Here is a 20,392-nt window from a genome sequence, read left to right as displayed (position 1 = left end):
GAGGGAGGGAGGGAGGAAGGAAGGAGGGAAGGAGGCACACGGTCCATGTCCTAGCTATCTGTGTATCCCTAACACCCAGTAGAAGTCCTTCTAGGAACCTAGTGTCTGTTCACTGGAACTGGAATCTCTGAGTTGGTCAACCTGTGACGTCAACATTTCAAAACGCCTGCTTAACTGTCTTCAAACCCAGATCACCTTAATTCAGCCTCCCACAACTTCCTCTCCAACGTCAAAACCAGAGGAAGAACCTGCGCCTGGGGACGGGAGAGGGGTAGGGTTCTAGGTGGGGCAGTGACTTTGCTAAGAGGTAATTGTAGCTTTCTGTCCCATGGTCATGTAACATTAGATGTCATAATTAACCTTTTGGGTGGGGCTGGGGTCCAATGCCCCAGTTAGAATGAAAGCTCCCTGAGGGCAGGATCCACAGGATCATAAATTTGTAGCTGGCTGAGACCTTAGAGGTCACCTGGTCCCACTTCTTTCATTTCACAGACTCAGGTAACATGACTTAATACCACTTAGCGATTAAGTGGCCTCTGAAGTATACTTCAACCCTGCTTCTATGATCGTAAATTGCAAACCAGAATTCAAACCCAGCCCTTCAGGGAACTACCAATAAATTCTAAAAGAAGGGAGACTTAGAAAAACCTCCTTGTAATGAACAAGACCTGGCACAAGATGGCACAATGGCCCAGCACAGACTCATAGCCACAGCAGAGATGGAAGGGATCTTAGAAATCTTTTTTAGTCCAATGGCTTCACTTTACAGATGGGTAAACTGAGGCCCAGCAAGGAGAAGTGAATTGCCCAAGGTCACACCAGTGAGTGGGGTCTCAAGCCCTTCCAAGAAGGCAAAAGGCCTTGGGTCCGTCTCATAGAATCAAGAATGTCAGGTTACTCATAGGGCCTGCTTCAGAAGCTGGACCTTAGAACATAGGGCGCTGAAACACAGGATGCTGAGAACATAGGGCACTAAAATGTTAGGAGTCATCAGCCCGGCTTCCAGTTTTGTGGATAATGAGTGTTAATTGGTTTAGTGCAAATTGCAGGTGCTGAGACTTTAGGGAAAGGGAGATTCGTGCAGCTTAGAATCAGGGAGTGTTTGCTGTAGCAGGCAGGAGGATTAACATTCCAGCAGGTGAGCACAGGACTGGAGGAGGGCACTAGGAACACTCGGGTCAAAAAGGGCTTGGAGTGATGCCTCGTGGACTGTCCTGGCTAGGCATTAACCAGAATGAGGTTGCTGGCATCTTGGAAGGAGTCTTTGAATCCTCACTCTGCCCCGTTAGCTGCAGGAAGTTTAACCAAGCTCCCCACCTGTTCTAAGGCTCACTTTTTTTTTGGCTTTTTTTTTGGAGGGGGAAGGTAGGGTAATTGGGGTTAAGTGACTTGCCCAAAGTCACATGGCTAGTAAGTGTTAAGCGTCTGAGGTTGGATTTGAACTCAGGTCCTCCTGACTCCAGGGCTGGTGTGCTATGCACTACGACACCTAGCCACCCCTAAGGCTCACTTTTTCTTGAGACCTAAATGGTCTCTAAGGCCCCTTCCAATCAATCAATAAGTCAATCGACAAATATTTGCCTGGGGAATACAAGTATTGCACAAAGAATGAAAAAATCCCTACCCACAATGAGCTCATGTTCTTCTATCTCCAAAATCCTGGGATTACTATACTCTCTAATCCATGATTAGAATGCATATATAGGGGTGGGGAACCTGTAGCCTCGAGGACACATGTGGCCCTCTAGGTCCTCAAGTGCAGCCCTTTGGCTGAATCCAAACATCACAGAACAAATCCCCTTCATAAAAGGATTGGTTCTGTAAAACTTGGACTCAAAGGCTGCACTTGAGGACCTAGAAGGTCTTGAGGCTGCAGGCTCCCCACCCCTGATAGAAACTCACAGAGGGATAACTAGGTTTTCTCACTTGTATTGGCTTCATTTTATTTTGTTTATTTTAATGGTGTTGTGGAAGAAAGCCACTCATAGGGCCTGCTTCAGAAACGGTCCTGAGAACTGTCTTTGAGAACTTACAAAACACTTTCCTTCCCCAGACCCTGTGCCCACAGTCCTGACCTGCATAGCCAACACACCTCAATGGGCAGGCTGTCCCACCTGGAGACCTCCTCATCAGGTTGCCAGGCAACAGAAAGCCAATTGCCCTATGCAAAGTGATGAGGAGGGAGAAAGGGGGTGGGGTGCCAAGCCAGGGAAATGTGAGGGTCTGAAAAAGCCAAACCATTTGCCTGGGGATTTGTTTGTCAAGATACTAACGGGAAAGAATTTTTTCCTTGTTTATTCTAAGCAAAAGGAAATTTGGACTGAAGTAGGAAGATGGTAGCCATGACCACATAATGAGTGAGGAGTTGGGACCCATTGGAAAAGACTGTGGGGACTGAAAGCAAAAGGAGGAGGGGACAGCAGAGGATGAGATGGATAAGAGCATGATGGAAACAATGAACATGGACTTGGACAGACTTGGGAGATGGCGGAGGACAGGACTGCCTTGGGGTCCAGGGGGGTCACAAAGAGTCAGACTTGGCTGATCAACTGAACAACAAAAGCCAGCTTCAATGTCAAAGTCATACTGTGGAATGGCAAGCCTTTACAAGAGGCCCTGTCAAAGTGGGTAGAGGGGAGGAAGGGGGTCCCAGCTCTCACCTCCTACCATCACTAGCATCACATTCATTTTATATAAAACTGGAAGGAACCCCTTCAAGATTATCTAGACCATCCACTGCTCCATAAAGCCCTGAAGGACAGGAGAAGAATAGACCTTCATTGGAGTCCTAGATCTCAGTAGCTGGGAATTGGGAGGGAGCCCAGGGGTCATATAGTCTAACCCAGACCTGAACAGGACTTCCCCTCTACAACACAGAAGAAAAGACCTCCAGGGTTGGGTCAAGAGCTCACTCCTGAAACAGTATGCCTCACTTTAGGGAGCTCGAATCATTAAGGCAGTTTTCTTCACATTGATCCCAAATCTGTTCCTACAATTTGATTCAATTCTAGGACCAAGCAGAAAGAGCAGAGATGGGATATGGGAGATGATAGGAGATGGAGGGTGGGAGATAGGAGATGGAGGATGGGAGATGGAGGATATGAGACAGGAGACAGGAGATGGGAGATGGAGGATGGAAGATAGAATGTCTTGCACAAGAAACAGCAAGAAGGCCAGTGTCCCTCCATTGTAGAGAGTTCAGAGGAAAATCAAGTATAAGAATTCTGCAAATATAGGAAAGGGCCACTGTGAAGACTTTCAATGCAAAAAGAACAATTTCTATTTGCTCCTGGAGGTAACAGGAAGACATTGGAGGTGGCCTGAACAGACCTGAGCTTTAGGAAAATCGCTTTGGAGACTGAGTGGAGGATGGGCTGGAGAGAAGAGAAACTTAAGGCAAAAACACCAGTGAGGAACTGCCTCCTCCTCCTCCTCATCTTTGCCTCCCCGTTTCCCTGGTTCCCTTCCAGACCCAGCTAAAAATCCAACCTCTACAGAAAGCCTTTCCCATTACTTCCAGCCCCTGCCCTCTATTGATTATCTCCACTTTATCCCAGATACAGTTGTCTGATGTTGTTTCCTTCACTAGACTGTAAGCACCTTGAGGGTGTTTAGACTCTCTTTGTATCCATAGGGCTTAGCACAGTGCCTGGCATACAGTAGGTGCTTAGTAAATGCTTGTTGATCGATTGATTTCCCACATGCCTGCAGATTATCTCCTGAGCTTTTAGTCTGCAAAAAAAAACCCATCTGATCCAAGGCCCCTCCTGTACCTTCTTTTTTCATTCTCCTTTCATCTCTCCAGATCCCAGCTCGGTCAAGTTAGCTATTAACTAGTGAGTGGCCCAGATCTCCCTTCCATGACTGATGTAAGAGTCCATTAGAATAAAAGAATAAATAGGGGAAGGTTCTCTGTCCAGGGGGAGATTTGAGTTTTATGGGTGGGGGGAGATCAGATCAATAAAAATCTTGTTTTTTAAGAACATAAGAATAAGCCCAGCAGAGTGTAAGCTCCATGAGGGCAGGGACTGTTTCATTTTTGTCATTTTATGCCTTACACAATGTGGTACTTAGGAAATATTTGTTAAATTAAATCGAATTGTATTCAGAAGAGAGGCCAGATTTAGGAAATGAACAGCCAGTGAAGAAGAAAGCTCTGAGAATGGGAAATGAGTTTCTGGACTGTGGCTTAAAATTCTAAGAAGAAAAATTCCTGGCCAGAGATTAAGGGCACTTAACAAGGGCTGATAAGATAACATTTGTTTACAATGTTATAAATCTAATCAAGTGAAGGTAAAACAGAAAGGGAAGAGGAAGGGAAAAATGAGCCCTTGTGTGTCCAGCCCAAGGCAGCTAGGTGGCACAGTGGTCAGACTGGGAATCAGGAAGACTCATCTTCATAAGTTCAAATCCAACCTCAGACACTTACTAGCTGTGTGACCTCGGGCAAGTCATTTCACCCTGTTTGCCCCAGATTCCTCATCTGTAAAATGAGCTGGAGAAGGAAATGGTAAACCACTCCAGTGTCTGCCAAGAAAATCCCAAATGGGTCAGGAAAAGTCAGACACGACTAACCAACCAAACAGCAACATGTCCAACAAGCTAGATACCAGAGAAAGCTACTATAATGTGGGGAAAAATAACAGCCAAAACATTCAGAAATTCACAAGAGGCAAAATCTAAGAAAGGATCCAGGATTCCCCGTGGCCTTGGCTGTCTATACACAACCCACAAAGCATGATAATGAGTCAAATAAACCCTGGAATCAGAGCTAGAGCCCTTAGAGGCCATTGAGTCCAATCTCTTCATTTTACAGATGAGGAAACTGAGGTCCAGAGCTTAGATTAGAACCCAGTTCCAGTGACTCCAAGCTCAGCACTCTCTCCACTGCAGCATGCCACCATTTATAAATATCTCCCTCTCTGCCACATCATCTTCCTCTTCCTGATATTCCAGTGACAATCTTGCTTCTTTCTGTTGGACTCACTAATGTGATAGACACAGGGGTGTAGTAGGTCCTGTTTGCCTAGATGTCCCTTGAGTTTTTCTTGTGGAAAAGATGGAGAGATTTGGGCTAGATGGGAAGGGAATACATTTAGTAGACACAGAAGTGGTTGAATCAACTTGGAAAACCTCCAATGGAATGCTTGGTGTTGGGCCACTCAACATTTTTATCAATGATTTGGGGATGGGGGGAAGCATAGATGGCCTACTTATCAAATTTGCAGCATGGGAAAGAAATCTGGGACACAAAACTAGAAAGAATAGCTAACCCATGAGATGACAAAATTAGTACTCAAAAATATCTTAACAGGCTAGAACAATGGTGTCACACTGAAATAGAAATGGAGGCCATTTAACCATACAGTAGGACCCATGTGGATCACATATTGAATTAGAAAACCACATATTTATGGCTTTCTTTTTTCTTAATTAATACATCAATATAAAATCAGATAGGAACTACATTTTAATCTGGTGAGGACCTCACTCAGGGGGTGTTGTGGGCTGCATGCAGCCAACGCTGGACCAGATATTGAATATTTTGTCAAATTGAATAAAATGAAAATCAATTAGGGACAAAAGGTTTTTCATAAGGGTTTTTAAAATGAGCTTCGTAAGTACAAAATGGAAAAGAAGGAGGAGCAGTTAGGACACTTTTTTCTCTGAAAAAAACAACTTTTAGTGAATTGTACCTTCAATCTCAGTGAGATGTGACAATCTCATTCTGTGTTAAAGGTGACACAACATTTAAAAATAAACCATTGCAATCTCATAGTGCCTCGGGTTCACCAAATTTCATTTCTATCTCTAGTCTATGTCGTTTTCTCCACTCATATAGTCACTTAACTAGACAATTGCAATGGTTGCCTCACTGGTCTCTATATCTTGTCTCTTCCCCAATTCTTATGCATCATCCACATAGCTAAGATAAAGACCTCAGTGGTTCCCATAGGTTTAATTATTATCCAAAGTGATATTGTCTAAAGCACAGATCTATCACCCACATTCACAAACACTACTAACCTCTGGAATTAAATATGAACTTTTTCATTTGACTTGTAAAGCCTTTCAAAATCTTACTCCTTCCTTTGTATTTATAGAGTGAGTATAAATAGCAATTGTTTCTGTTCTGGACAGAAACCCTGAGGGTCTTCCCTTCCCAGATTGATTTTTTTTTTTTTGAGTAGGCAAACTAGGCCATTTTTTGCCTCACCTAGCTTTAATGGGCATTGCCTCAGACAAACTAAGACCTAGGAAAGACCTTAGCTTAAAAAGGCCAAGGTCTCCCACTGCTTCTGAGGGCCTCTCCCATCATCCTGACCTAAGTCTTGCCACTGGACCCAGATGGCTCTGGGGGATAAAGTGAGGCTGGCAACTTTGCACTACTCTGCCTCACTTAAATCCAATTCACTTGTAAGTCAAGAAATCACCCTCCTGATGTCATTGGTCCTCTTGGAGAACAAAGGACAAGCATCAATCTGTGTCTCCATGTACACAGCAATCTAGCTGCTCTGATCTACTAGCTGTTCCTTGCAGGACACTCCCATCTCCTGTCTTCAAGCCTTGGACCCCAGGTCTGAAACAAATGTTCTCCTTTTCCACCTCTATCCCTTCAAACCTCCAGTTTTCCTTCGATGATCAGATCAAGTGATACTTTCCTTCTGTAGGAGGCCCTTCCTGATCCCCCAGCTGCAAGTGTCTTCACATCCAAGAACTCTTTATGTCTGCTTTGTATGGATTATGTGTATACCTACATACAAACACATTATATGAGCCATTAAAATGGGAACTCCTTGAGGACAGGAATGCTTTTTTAATTTTGTCTTCATCTCTGCAGTGCTTAGCACCAAGCCTAGTTTATTTATTGTTGACTTGTTTCAGCTGTGTCTTCATGACCACATTGGGGGTTTTCTTGACAGAGATACTGGAGTGGTTGGCCATTTCCTTCTCCAGCTTATTTGACAGATGAGGAAACAGAGCAAACAGGGTGAAGTGATTTGCCCAAGGTCACACAGTTACTGAGTATCTGAGGCCAGAGTTGAACTCATGAAGATAAGTTTTCCTGATTGTTTTTTTTTCTTTATTTTTTTTTTTTGAGGAGGTAAGACAAGGCAGTTGGGGTTAAGTGACTTGTCCAAACTCACACAGCTAGTAAGTGTCAAGTGTCTGAAGCCACATTTGAACTCAGGTCCTCCTGACTCCAGGGACAATGCTTTATCCACTGTACCACCTAGCTGCCTGCATAATATATATTAGGTGTTTAATAAATGCTTCTTGATTGGTGACTATGGAATCAATTTGCTGCATTATAACTCAAATGTTTTTTTTTTTCTATTTTTAATAATTGTGACATCTAGGTGGTATAGTAGAAAGTCAGCCTTGGAGAAAAGAAATTCTTTTGACTCTGGGCAAATTCCTTAACCTCTCTAAGACTCATCTGTAAAACTAGACTAACACTAGCATTTACTCCGCAAGGTTGTTGCAAGAATCAAATCAAATAAATAGAATAATTCGTGAATCTAAAAGTGCCATGTAAATGTGAACTTTTTATCCTTTTGTAACAAAGTATAGTTAAGTAAAACAAGCCCCTCTGATCACATGTTTTGCAGTAGGAAGTCCCCTCTTATTGGAGGCCTTTGGGCAGAGGCCGAGTGGCCACTTTTTGAGGGCGTTAGAGGAAGCGATTCCTCTTCAGAACTAGATGGACACCTTTTTTTTTCAGTGATTCTAACCCTCCTGCCTCCTGTTGGGCCCCAATTCCACAGGATCACTCTGGCCATACCTCCTGAAGGAAGCTGAAGCTTCCACCACACCACCTGCAGGTGCCCCCTTCATTTCCTTACAAGAGCCCAGCCTGTCACGGTCACGAGGCGTGACAGTCACAGCGGAGACACCCATTTCTAGTCAAATAGTCCCTGCCCAGGCCCTCTCAGCTGAAGCAGGGAAATGAAGAGACTCCTTTGGTTTCTGAAACTTGGGGATTTACTTCATAGACCATGCAAAGCGGCTGTCACACCAGTACTGCTTTCAAGGAGGAGAGACTGGGCCCCAGAGGGTTTGAGCCCCCTCCGGAGTAATGCTGCCTTTGGTGAGAAGGAAGACCAGGGTGGGAGCTACAGTAATGTGCAAACATGCACCTGGAAAAGCCCATATTCTTACTGGAGGTTAAAAGGGAACATTCAAGAAAAACAGCAGCCATGTTCACTAAGAAATGTTTTTTAAAACTAGGCATGTGACCTTGGGCAAGTCACTTAACCCCAACTGCCCTCCAAAAAAGCAAAAAAAAAAAGAAATGTTTTAGTCTCATCTCTGCTGTGGAACCAGCAGTCACCTAATGGGGTTTCAAGACCACCTAGATGAGAGGTCAGACTGCTTGGTCTAAAGATCCCTCCCAGCTCTGACATTGTGTTCTAAAGGTCCTCCCAGCTCTGACATTGTGTTCTAAAGGTCCTTCCAGCTCTGACACTTTGTGTTCTAAAGATCCTTCCAGCTCTGACACTTTGTTCTAAAGGTCCTTCCAGCTCTGACATTCAGTGTTCTAAGAGTCCTAAACTAAACCAAATTTTCACAAAACTCACTGTTCACAGCTGAATATTTTTTGCTACCAAGAATACACTCAGTTTTTAGATTGTGAAGTGTGAGAAAGTTGGGAGAAACTACATATATATTTTCCCTTCTTTAGGAGCAAATTTCTTTTAGTTTATTGGCAGTTCAGGAGTTGATGTGTTTTGAGATTGGTATACACATGTAATTGATTGTCTTATTTTTCAAATACTATTCTTATCATACAATCTATAATGAATAATTTTTGCTATATTTTAAAAATATGTAATTAATTTATTTATTTTTAGTTTTCAACATTCACTTCTATAAGATTTTTACGTTTTGAATTATCTTCCCCACCCTCTCCTCCATCTCCCCAAGACAGCGTGCAATCTGATATAGGCTCTATTTATACATTCATATTAAACATATGTTTACATCAGTCACGTTGTAAAGAATTAGAACCAAGGTGAGCAACCATGAGAAAGAAGAAACAAAACAAGAGGAGAAAAGAAAAGGAGAGCAAATAGTCTGCTTCCATATGCATTCAGACTCCCAAGTTTTTTCTCTGGATGTGGACAACATTTTCCATCATCTTTTGAAGTTACCTTAGATCCTTGCGTTGATGAGAAAAAACTAAGTCTATCAAGGTCAGTCATCACGCAATGTGGCTGTTACTGTGTAGTGTGCTCCTGGTTTGGCTCACTTCACTCAGCATCAGTTCATATAAGTCTTTCCAGATTTTTCTGAAGTCTACCTGCTCATAATTTCTTATAGCACAGTAATATTCCATTACATTCATGTACCACAACTTGTTCAGCTATTCCCCAATTGACAGACAGACATCCCCTCAATTTCCAGTTCTTTGCTATCACAGAAAGAGCTGCTACAAATATTTTTGTATCTGTGGGTCCATTTCCTGTTTTAATGATCTCTTTGGGATACAGACCTACAAGTGGCATTGCTGGGTCTAAGGGTGTGCACAATTTTATGGTAACTTTTAGCAGGATGTAGTTTCCTTCCTTATCTCTTCTAATTAGATCTATTTTTGCTTTTGCTTTGTCTGAGAACAGTAAGGCTGCCCCTGCTTTTTTTACTTCAGCTGAAGCATATATTCTGCTTGAACTCTTTACCTTTACTTTGTGTGTATCCCTGCTACAAATGTATTTTTTGTAAACAACATATTGTATGATTATCCTTTTTTTTTTTTTTTTTTTGCTTTTTGGAGGACAATTGGGGTTAAGTGACTTGCCCAAGGTGACACAGCTAGTTTTTGTGTTAAGTGTCTGAGGCTGGATTTGAACTCAGGTCTTCCTGACTTCAGGGCCGGTGCTCTATTCACTGCACCACCTAGCCACCCCAGGATTATGTTTCTTAACCCACTCTGCTGTTCACTTCTATGTTATGGGAGAACTCATCCCATTTACATCCAGTTATGATTACTATCTTTCTTTCCATCTTATTTTCCCCCATTTATTTTTCTCTCCTTTCTCTCATTCCCTCCTCACTAGTTTTGCATTCGACCACCACTTTCCTGTTTGCTCTCCATTCTATCAGCCTCTTCCCTTTTCTTCCCCTTTCTTCTCCTACTGCCTTAGATTTCTATACCTAAGTGTTATTCCCTCTTTGAGCCAAATCTGATGACAGGTTCAAATAATGCTCATCTCCTTCCTTTCTTTCCCTCTACTGTAATAGGTTTTTGTGCCTTTTCATGTAATTTACCCATCTGCCTCCTTTCCTTTTTCATTCTTTTCCCAACTTTTCTTCTACCTTCTTATTTGACTTTTAAAATACTTCTTGAGCTCTTCTAAGAAGTTTTGTCTGTAAGACCAGTTCGTATTTCCCTTTGAGGTTTCAGATGTGGGTATATTAAAATGTTTGTTCTCTTCTGAATTTGTGCCTTTATCTTCCCTGGCCCCATAAGAATTTATGGTCATTGTCTGTTTCTGCTTTTTGCTCATGGTGGCTGCCTAATTCCTGATTTTTAGAGTTGAGCTCTCGGTGGAGCACTGACCCACGCTTCTTGTGCTAGAAGGCTAGGACCTGGTCATTGGCTTTGTGTGCCGAGGCCTCAGGTGCTGGAGCCTATAGGGGTCTGGCAGCTTACCTGGTGTTGAGCTGGCGTTGGGGAGGTCCTGGTGTTGGCCCTTGCCTGCTCAATCACCCTGGGGCTCAGGACCTTCCAGTGGTTTGCTGAGGTAGCACTTGCCACTGGCTTGCTAGGATGCCTCCTGTTATGTACTGCTCCCCCTGCCCCAGAGGGATAAGGGCCTTTCCTGTTACTCCCCCAAGCTTCCTAGGCTAGAAGACTGCTGCACCCTGTCTTTCTACTACCTCAGCTGTTCCAGGGTTTCTCCTGGGGTAATATTTTCTGGGCTTTCAGAGGTTAAGGGAGGGTGAGAGCAACTTACTTCTTACTCTGCCATCTTGGCTCCCAGAAGTGGAACCCTGTAATTTTTTAAAGTGTGCAATCACAATATAACATTCCAAACTCTCGTGACCCACCCTTTGAAAACCACTCTTCTGGTTCCAAGATCCCCCCAAAAACTGTCTGATTTCCCAAAGGTTCCTGCTCCATTGCATGACCCTGTAGGACTATTGGCAAAGCAGAGACTGGAGGGGAGAATGGCACTGGAGAGGCCTATTAATGGTGTTGGAGATCATCTCTCACGTGGCCTCCAGATCGTAACCCTGAACCAAGGGTTCCTGGAACAGGCACCTCAGGGATAAGGGCTGTTTTTTACCCTTCTTAGTGTCCAAGCACTTAAAACAGTGCCTGGACCACAGCAGGTGCCTAACTAATGCTGACTGAGTGGCTGATCATCTATACACTCGAGATGCTACCCCTAAATAAGAGTGAGCAGCAATATATCTGCACCTGGCAACTCCCAGAGTCCCCTCTGCCCCAAAGGTCACACCATCACAAAGGTTGGCATAAATAACCAAGATTTTATTAGGCAGCAGGTAGTCTCCAGTGCACACACCCACGCTCCACATCACAGTTCAGAACCAGCGAAGCTTCTGGGAGCCCCCACTCTCCTTACATTCCGCCTCCACCAGAGGAACACAAACGTGCTTGAAGCAAAAACAGGATTCCCCTCTGCCCCTCGAGGGCCAACATAAAGTGCAGGCTGACTTATACCAGTGACGCCAAAGTACAATCCCAGAGCAAGATGGCAAACAGTACCACTAGAAGGAAGGGCAGTTGTGTGTTCTTAGGCTTCTGGGATCACAAAGAACCAACCCTTCTACTGACTATTCCATTGCCCCCAAGACAGCCACTTCTTCCCCCAGATCAGTGTAGCCTAAATGACCAGTAATACCTCAGGATCTACTCAAATGCCTATGACCCCACTCTGATCTAACGTGGAAACCTTCAGGTGGGGGACCAACTGGCTGCCTCAAACGGCTATATTAGGTAATTGTCTGTTGAGAAAACCAAGGCACAGAGAGATGAAGTGATTTCCCCAGGGTCACATGAGTCATCTGTATTTGGAATCCCCGAACATCCCAAGGGCAATGAGCCCCAAGTGGGTCTTAGGAGCTAGCTGGGTTGGGAAGGTTTATTGGGTCTATTCCCCATAGGCATATTCCAGGTTTCTCCATCTCCATGGGTGAATACATCTCAGGGCTTGAGATGACTGGAACCTGGCATCTTTGGAAGCACTGCCCCAGGGACCACAAAGGTCATACGCTAAACTCTAGCTAACAAGAGATCAAGCAATAAGGCTGAAACCACATAACCCCCCACTTCGTCCCCTCCACCCCCAAATCATGAGAGATAAGGAAGGAGCTTGCTGAACCTCCAGAGTTAAGAGTCATAGAGACCCAGCCACCAGAATGCCTGAGGGGGCAGATACCTTGTCTTGGTCCCATCCAGGTAGGCTTAAGGCAGATTAGGAAAGCACCTACAGAGAGCAGGGAAGGATGCTCTACTTTTACCTACACACAAAAATATGTGCCCATACGTGAGAGGAAAAGACCGAGAGAGAGGGAGAACCAAGGCAAGCAGGCAGCCAGCACTGAGAACCCAATATTAGCTAAAGGTGCTTTTCTGAGGTGAAGGACAGAAAAGGACCCCTTCCTCTTCAGTTCTTAAGGCTCTGGTGAAATTCAATGATAGCCCTTAAGTGACAGGAGGAGGTAAGTTTGTCTTCCCTGGGGGACAAAACCGTATTGGAGTGGGGGGTATACACGCAAAAAGCTGACACAACCTTGAGAAGGGCAGAGAAGGACAATCCAACACCAGCTTCGGCTACCTTCCTGAGGCCGCCCAACTCAATGCCCTGTGAAGTTCTCCTCCCAGGTTCATATAAGATGGCGGCTTCCATGGCCTGAACTAGGAGAACTGGCAGGAATGTGGGAGCACGTGTGTGCATGTGCACAACCTGACATCAGCACCCAGAGGCTCGACCCTGGGGCAGACAGAGGCAAAAGGAGATCAGGAGTTAACAGTGTAGGCAGACAACTGATCAGTAGCTTGGACAGATGAGGAGCTAGCCCCCACGGCTCACTGCATGTAAGAATACTTCCAGTCCCCCAGGGGAGCATGGGTCTCCTTGATGACCTGGGGCGAGGTCCAGCGGAGGACATAATGGGGGCCACCTGGCTTGTCATTTGTGCCTGTTTGAAGAAAGAGGGTTTTATGAAGGAAAAATGGTGCCACGAGCGATAAATGTGAGGAGCTGACTGGATACTTGATACACCTACTGGGTGGGCGAGGAGGGTGATGGGGTGCTTGACTTTGAACCTGCTGGCAGAGCATAAAATAACCCCAGGGAACCTTCCCCACCTGACAGGGATGTACTAGCGGCACTTGGCTGATGGTGAAAAGAAAGGAATGACCCAAGCAGGGGATGGAGGTTGCACTAAGAGGAGAGAGAAAAGGGAGGATCGGAGAAATAGGAGAGCAACACTTGGAATGTGGCTGGATTAGACTGGTCCTGCTGGAGCTTTCTAGAGGCCCCGTCATGTACTGCAACACATGCTGTAAAGGTTCAAGGGCCTAGTCCTAGCTCAACCCTACACACTGAGCCCTGGCTATGTGGAGCTCAGACTCCTCAAATACAAACTTATGAGGCTGCATGACACAATTTCCGAGGACTGACAGAGGCAGAAAGAACCTGTTCTAGGGGCCAGTTCTAATATTCCCTGTTCAAAGTTCCTTCCTGGTTTTGATATTCCATGTTCTAAGGGCCCTCCCAGCTCTGACATTCTGTGTTCCAAGGGCCCTCCCAGCTCTGACATCCTGTGTTCTCAGGGCCCTCCCAGCTGACATTCTGTGTTCCAAGGGCCCTCCCAGCTCTGACATTCTGTGTTCCAAGGGCCCTCCCAGCTCTGACATCCTGGGTTCTAAGGGCCCTCCCAGCTCTGACATTCTCTGTTCCAAGGACCCTCCCAGCTCTGACATCCTGGGTTCTAAGGACCCTCCCAGCTCTGCCATTCTGTGTTCTAAGGGCCCTCCCAGCTCTGACATTCTGTGTTCTAAGGGCCCTCCCAGCTCTGACATTCTCTGTTCTAAGGGCCCTCCCAGCTCTGACATTCTCTGTTCTAAATATCCTCCCCGCTGTGACATTTTTTGCCCCCTCTCCTTCCCCTCTCCCAACGGGGGCTCACCTGACACACGGGAGCCCCCAAAAGGCTGTTGACCCACCACTGAACCAGTGGACTTGTCATTGATATAAAAGTTGCCGGCTGCATGCCTCAGCATATTTGTGGCCTCCTCAATGATGTTCCTTACAGGGAGCAGAAAGAAAGTGGAAAGTCAGCATGGCCCATGTGTCCCCTTCCCCCAGCCCAGGGCTCAGGCTTCCCAGGGGGAGTCCCACACATTAGTCTTCTAACCCAAGTGAGCCACTTCCAACCCTCTTTCCTTTAGCGAGAGAGGTCAGGGCAAGACGAATCAACAACAGCTCCATCAACCAGGGTCAACTAGGCAGGAACTTCCCAAAAAGGAAAAAGAGAAAGTCACCCGCTCACTGCAGAAAGAGGGGCAAGCCCCACTCCCAATGCTTGAGTCCCCTTTCTGCTTCCTGGTTGCCTCTCCCCACTCACCCACCTCCTCACAATGAGAACACTCAGTGGCTGTTCCCATGGCCATGGAACCAAATGTCTGGGGGGTCAGCGGAGGACCAGCTGGCCTAGAAGGTCTCCAAGATGTACTGAGTTCTGAAGTTCTCTGTTCTAATGCCCCCATCTTCTGGTTCTAACATGCCCTACCCTTAGCTCCCTCCTGGCTCTGACTATCAAGGCTTCTAAGGACAGAGTCGGGAGCTGGGAGAGTACAGAAACCAGAGCCAGAATCTCAGGACAGGACAGAGGGAGGGAAGGGGTATGATGTATATGGAATTGGAGCTATGGAGCAGGAGCCAAGCAGGTGCAGGGAGGAAGGCCCTGGCCCTGCAGCAATGCCCCAGCCCCACCAGCCCACTCACTTATCCTGAGCAAACACTGCCCCCGTGAGGCCATAGGGAGAGGTACTATCCACCAGCCGAAGAGTCTCCTTGTACTGGCCTTCTGGGTACACATAGACAGTCAGGATGGGGCCGAAGATCTCCTGCAAACAGAAGGCAGCCAGGCCTCTAAGTAAGGAGGAGAGGAGGCAGGAGCCTCCTGGCTCAAAAGGAACCAGGGACAGGTAAGGGCCTGCCCTGCTGAACACCAGCTTCTCCCTGAGCAGCCAAAGCCCCAAATCTCCTTAATCCCTGCTGAGCCAAGTTCAGGGCAGCCTGCTTCCTCCCCCACCCAGCTGGCAAAGGCTCCACAGTACATCATGTATCCCTTCCTTAACCACCCACAGCTGAAGGCCAAAGGTTAGGCCCAATACTACTCGGAGAAGTGCCAAAAAAACTTTTTATCTTATGATACAGACTGGGCATCAAGAGACAAGCCTCCTTCCCTTCTCTACTCTTCACTTCCACTTTTGGAAAGAAGAGGCTGAACCAAAGGCCCTCCCAGCTCTGACATCCTGTGTTCTAAGGGCCCTCCCAGCTCTGACACTGTGTTCTAAGGGCTCTCCCAGCTCTGACATCCCAGGTTCTAAGTCCTGACTCCCAATTAAAACTCCAGTGCCTAGGCAGGTACATGCCTGCTGTGTCTCTGTCCTGGACAAAGACTGCTCTATCCTCATTCTCTGTCCTTCCTGCCCCCACATGAGAAGCAGTGTAGTCCTGAAAAATGACCACAGGATGTAGTCTGAGGAGCCAAGCAGCTCTGCCCTCCCTCTGGGGCTGGAGGCAGGTCACTGGTGCAGCAGAGATAGTGACAGACAGGAATTGTGGCTCAGTCACTTCCTAGTGCTATGGTCTTGGGTCACCTGAGTCACTGAACTCCTCCAGGTTTATCTCCCCACTTGTAAAATGGGGTGTTGGCCTAGATACCCCCTAAGTTTCCTTCCATCCTGGTAAAATCACTCTAGGATCCTTCTCTGAGTGGCTGCTTCCTCCTTGGTAATGAAAGGGTTGGTTGTAGAATTATAATGACCAATCTGGCCCACAAGAACAAGCCCCTTCCCCCTTTGCTGCAGAGCTAAGGGATGGGGGCATGGTCGGCTGCTTGGCTGCCTGACTTCACTGACCTACCAAGTAGGATGTAAAATTGGGGTCAGACTAGTCCCTCTGAGCCCCCTTTCAGTTCTAAACCCTCTGACTCTCTGGCCTCTCAAGGCCTCAGTTTCCCCACGGTGTGCCAGCCTCAGGCTTGTCTACCCTTGGCATTCCTAGGCCCAAGCCCATCCTTACCCACCTCCTTCAAGATTCGGTCCTGTGGGTCCTTGCTCTCCACAATGCAGGGCTGGACAAAGTAGCCCACAGAGTCGTCACACTGACCCCCAGCCAGGATGCTGAGATTGGGTGAGGACTGGATGTACTCCAGCCATTTCTTAATGCGTCCAAAAGACTGCAAAGACACAAAAGAACAGAGAAGTGGGACTAGAAGGCTGCCCTCCCAGGGCCCTCTGGGGGTGGTTAGAACACATGACATTCCACACCCTCTGGGCCCAGCTACTATCAGGGGAGAGGCCCTTTAAGACCTTAAGCCCTTTCCCATACTGGTCAAAGTCAAGGCTCCCTCCCCCACCCCTGGAGAGGAGCACAAGCCTGCCTTCTGGCTTGGGGTGAACCTGCCAGAGGCAAGCATACAATGAGGACTTAATAAATGCAAGTGGGTGACTAGCACTTCTGGAGCCTGGGCATTTGAAGGATGTTTCTAGTTTGAGATTGCCACCCCCAAGGCCCCTCGGCTCTAGGCCATGATCATCAACCCTGAAGCTGGGCCCCTGGACATGTAGCATCTCTTCCAATGAAGACTGTGAGCTCCCCAAGGGCACAGCTGTCTCCTGTTTTTTATCTGCACTTTCAGTACTACACACAGTTGTCCATTCAAGGGGTGTCCTAGAACCCCCAGATTAAGGATTCCCTGAGGACAGGGGCCATCTCCCTTATCAGATTAGAAGCTGCCACAGGGGAGGAGTATGTCTGCTCCCCAACCTCCAAGGTTAGGAACAGGAAGGCAGGATGGGATCTCGCTGGTCATAGTGTCCCAAGGCAAGGATTCCTCTCCACAAACCCCTGACCTGTGGCCCCTAGTGTGTCATGGAAGCCACAGGAAACAAAGCTGTCTTACCTTAGCATCAATAACAGCAGAGAAGAATGTTCCAAAATCCTCCACAGGCTAGAAGGGTGCCATGGAAAAACAGAGGAAACAAGGCCAAGTCACTGGTGGGCCCGAAGTCAAGAGAAAGTCTCCCAGCCTCGGCCCTGCCTGGTATCCTGGCCCATAATAATTGGGAAATGGGGAAACTTCCCACAGGCACAATGAAACCGTAGGGAAAAACAGCCCCAGGTGATGAGCAGACAAAAAACCAGCCTGGGCCTGTGGGAAGGGCTAGCATTCTCCTACCCTTCTCAAGTCAGGAGTCTCAGTTCTGTCTTATGAAAAAACAGGACTAAACTCATTGTATTTCCTCCCTTTGGGTTGTGATAAGTAAAGCAAAGAGCTATGCTTTCTGTAGTGTGGCTGGTCCCTCCACAGAGCTAGGGCACAACACTGCTGGTCCTCAGGGCACAGTCTGAAGGACACTGCAGCTACTCAGCCTGGGGGTGTGGGTCTGTAAACTGAACTGAGCTGGTCCTTGGAAAACAAGCACACAACCTAAGGCTGGGCCTGCACCCCAAGCCTCTTGCTCCCTGAAAACCATTAGTCCTAACTCTAAGCATGGGCTTGGAGCTGGCAGGGACCTTACAGACCAAGTCTAAGCGACCTCAGCACTCCTGAGATACAGAAGAGACTGGCCTGAGGTCACCCCAGGAGGAAGTGGGAGAACCAAGGCCTGAACACGATCCCCTGGCCCAGAGCCCAGGAGCCCACAGACACCGGGCACTCACATCTCCCACTCGGATCTGGCTGTGCTCCTGCAGAAGCTGTTCTTTGATCTTGGGCCACAGTGAGTCTGGGACATAGAGGCGCGAGCAGGCCGAACACTTCTGACCACCATACTCGAAGGCGGAGCGCAGCGTCCCGCTCACTACACTGGCCACATCTGCTGAGCTGTGGACGAAATGGAAGTTCTTCCCGCCACACTCTGGGGGAGAGAAGAGGGAAGAAAAGCTGAGGGGAGGGCCCAGGGACTCCTGAGGAAGGAGTGTCAGAGCTCAGGGTCCTTGCCACCACCATGGGATCTCAAAGTCCTGCCAGGGATGAGAAGGTTAAGGAAGGACCTGAGGATCTCAGGGTGGGAAGGGACCTTAGAACAGGCAATACCAAGTCCAGCCCCTTCATTTTACAGGTAAGGCCCCACACAGTGAATGAAAAAGCTGGCATCTGAATCAGGGCTAGACTCCAAATCTACTGTATCACATGGCCTTTGGGTGCTGTGTCTGTGAAATCCTCTCCTCCACACTGGTCATCAGAGAACAGACAGAGCATGAGCAACAGAGGTTCTCTAGCGAGTAGGGTCTCAAAGCCAGAAGAGATCTCAGAGATCAGAGATTGTCAGAGCAAAAACGATGCACAGAGACAGAGCACTTGGATGGACAGGAGTCGGGAAGACCAGACACTATCCATCTGTGCAACCCTGGGCAAACCACTTCCCCTCTGGCCTTTAATTTCCTCAACTATGAAGTGATGATACTGCTACTTATGCTCCCCAACATCTATGGGTCATGAGGAAAGCACTTTGTAAAGCTTACAGTGTTAAAGAAATATACAGTCATCAACACTAGAGATGAAAGAACCCAGAATGTCAGAGAGGAGAGGGCCCTTAGAACACAGGATGTCAGAGCTGGGAGGGCCCTTAGAACACAATGTCAGAGCTGGGAGCGCCCTCAGAACACAGGATGTCAGAGCTGGGAGGGCCCTTAGAACCCAGGATGTCAGAGCTGGGAGGTATTCCAAGCTGGGGACAGACTTACCTCCTGCTAAACGTGGGAAGGTACGATAACGATCCAAGTTGTCTGCCACCTGCTTCCATAGAAGTTTAAAGGTCCTGAAACAGACACAGGGGCATGAAGGGGAAGGTCAGGAAAGGAGGACCCTGCCACTTCAGGGATAAGCTAGCAGTTATCTCAGCTGACGTAGCCCCTGGCTGGCAATGGCTCCAGAGACTCCTCAGAGAGGAAGGCTCGGGGCCCTAACCAGGGAAGAAGTTGGAGCTTGGATGAAAGGTGATGAGCAGCACGGGCCTCCAGGGACCTGGAACAGAGCCCTAGGTCTCCAGCACTCCATCCACAAGGTCCCTAGCTCCTCCTCCCCCGGGCTTGCAGTGTGACCAACCCCAGTGGCACCAAACAATAAAAATGCTAATCGCCTCCTCACAGGCGACACAGTGCCTAATACTAATTTATGGCTTTCCTACCTTGGAGCCCCGACACTCATCAAAGCATGGCAGAAGCCAGCCTTGCCCGCTCCCCTCTTTAATAGGCTGGTGCCTGTGGGGACAGAATCTCTGCTCAGGGGAAGCGGGGACTTCTGGAAAACAGCCCTCTTCAGCAACTCTGCCTGTGGGAGCTGGGCACGCTCTCCCCCAGGGGAGGGGGCCAGCAGGGCAGGGGGTATGCCAGGGACCAGGAGGTTTCTGAAGCAGAGATTCCCAGAATTTCCAAACTACAAGGGAGTCTTAGAACAAAGAATGTCAAAACCAGAAGGGATCTGAGAATGGGCCAGGAGGGGTCTTGAAGATCATTTTATCTGAGTCATTTTACAGACAAGTCAGCTGAGGTTCAAGGGACACAGTTTGCCTGTGGCCACATAGGTACTTAGTGGCACAGCTGATCCTCGAACTCAGGTCCCCTAATTTCTAGTCTTAGGCTAGAAACATCTCCCTGTACATCCACTGTCTCCAGAAAAAAGAACAAGGAGAAGGAAGGCTCCCCACTTCTGGGCACAGGCTCTGCTGACTAAAAAGGTGCAGGGCCAGGGTGGAAACGGGGGGCAGGGGGAGGGCCTTAAAAGAACAGTAGGAAAAGAGGAAGCCAAGTGTCACAGTGAGTAGAACACTGGGCTTGGGGTCAAGAAGACTTGAGTTCAAATCCAGTCTCAGAAACTTCCTAGCTATGTGACCTTAGGCAAGTCACTGAACTTCTGTTTGCCTGGTAAAAGAAATGGCAAACCACTCCAGTATCTTTGCCAAGGAAACCCCACAGACAGAGGTCTGCAGAGTCAGAAAGAGTCAGAGATGACTGAAACAACTGAATGACAACAAGAAAAAGGAATGATTGGGAGGCAGGGGCACTGGGATGCAGAGCTCAGAACTGGGGCTCTAAGAGGCTCAGGTCACATCTCTGAGCCTTGGTTTCCTCATCTGCAAAATGGGGGATAACCATTATGTTCCCTCCCTCCAAGAGAAGAA

The 20,392-nt window shown here is 47.4% G+C and overlaps 1 protein-coding gene across 1 annotated transcript in view; it reads right to left on the bottom strand.

The window, feature by feature from the left end:
* Positions 1 to 11,476: 11,476 nt before the first annotated feature.
* The window catches only part of ALDH4A1 (aldehyde dehydrogenase 4 family member A1), a 32,091-nt gene continuing 23,175 nt past the window's right edge, over positions 11,477 to 20,392 (bottom strand). Inside the window, exons 9-15 of the mRNA XM_069079130.1 lie at positions 18,957 to 19,030; positions 17,931 to 18,127; positions 17,170 to 17,217; positions 16,291 to 16,443; positions 14,982 to 15,103; positions 14,164 to 14,282; positions 11,477 to 13,170 (exon numbers count right to left, since the gene is read on the bottom strand). Of these exons, the coding sequence (XP_068935231.1) occupies positions 13,058 to 13,170; positions 14,164 to 14,282; positions 14,982 to 15,103; positions 16,291 to 16,443; positions 17,170 to 17,217; positions 17,931 to 18,127; positions 18,957 to 19,030 (826 nt within the window). The 3' untranslated portion in view covers positions 11,477 to 13,057. The remainder of the gene's footprint in view (positions 13,171 to 14,163; positions 14,283 to 14,981; positions 15,104 to 16,290; positions 16,444 to 17,169; positions 17,218 to 17,930; positions 18,128 to 18,956; positions 19,031 to 20,392) is intronic.

The sequence above is a fragment of the Petaurus breviceps genome, unplaced genomic scaffold (genome assembly GCF_028583685.1).
Source record: "Petaurus breviceps papuanus isolate PSGF00001 unplaced genomic scaffold, PetGlider_PUasm1.0 91041, whole genome shotgun sequence".
In the NCBI taxonomy this organism is placed as follows: Eukaryota; Metazoa; Chordata; class Mammalia; order Diprotodontia; family Petauridae; genus Petaurus; species Petaurus breviceps.
This window is presented reverse-complemented; position numbering and strand designations above follow the sequence as displayed.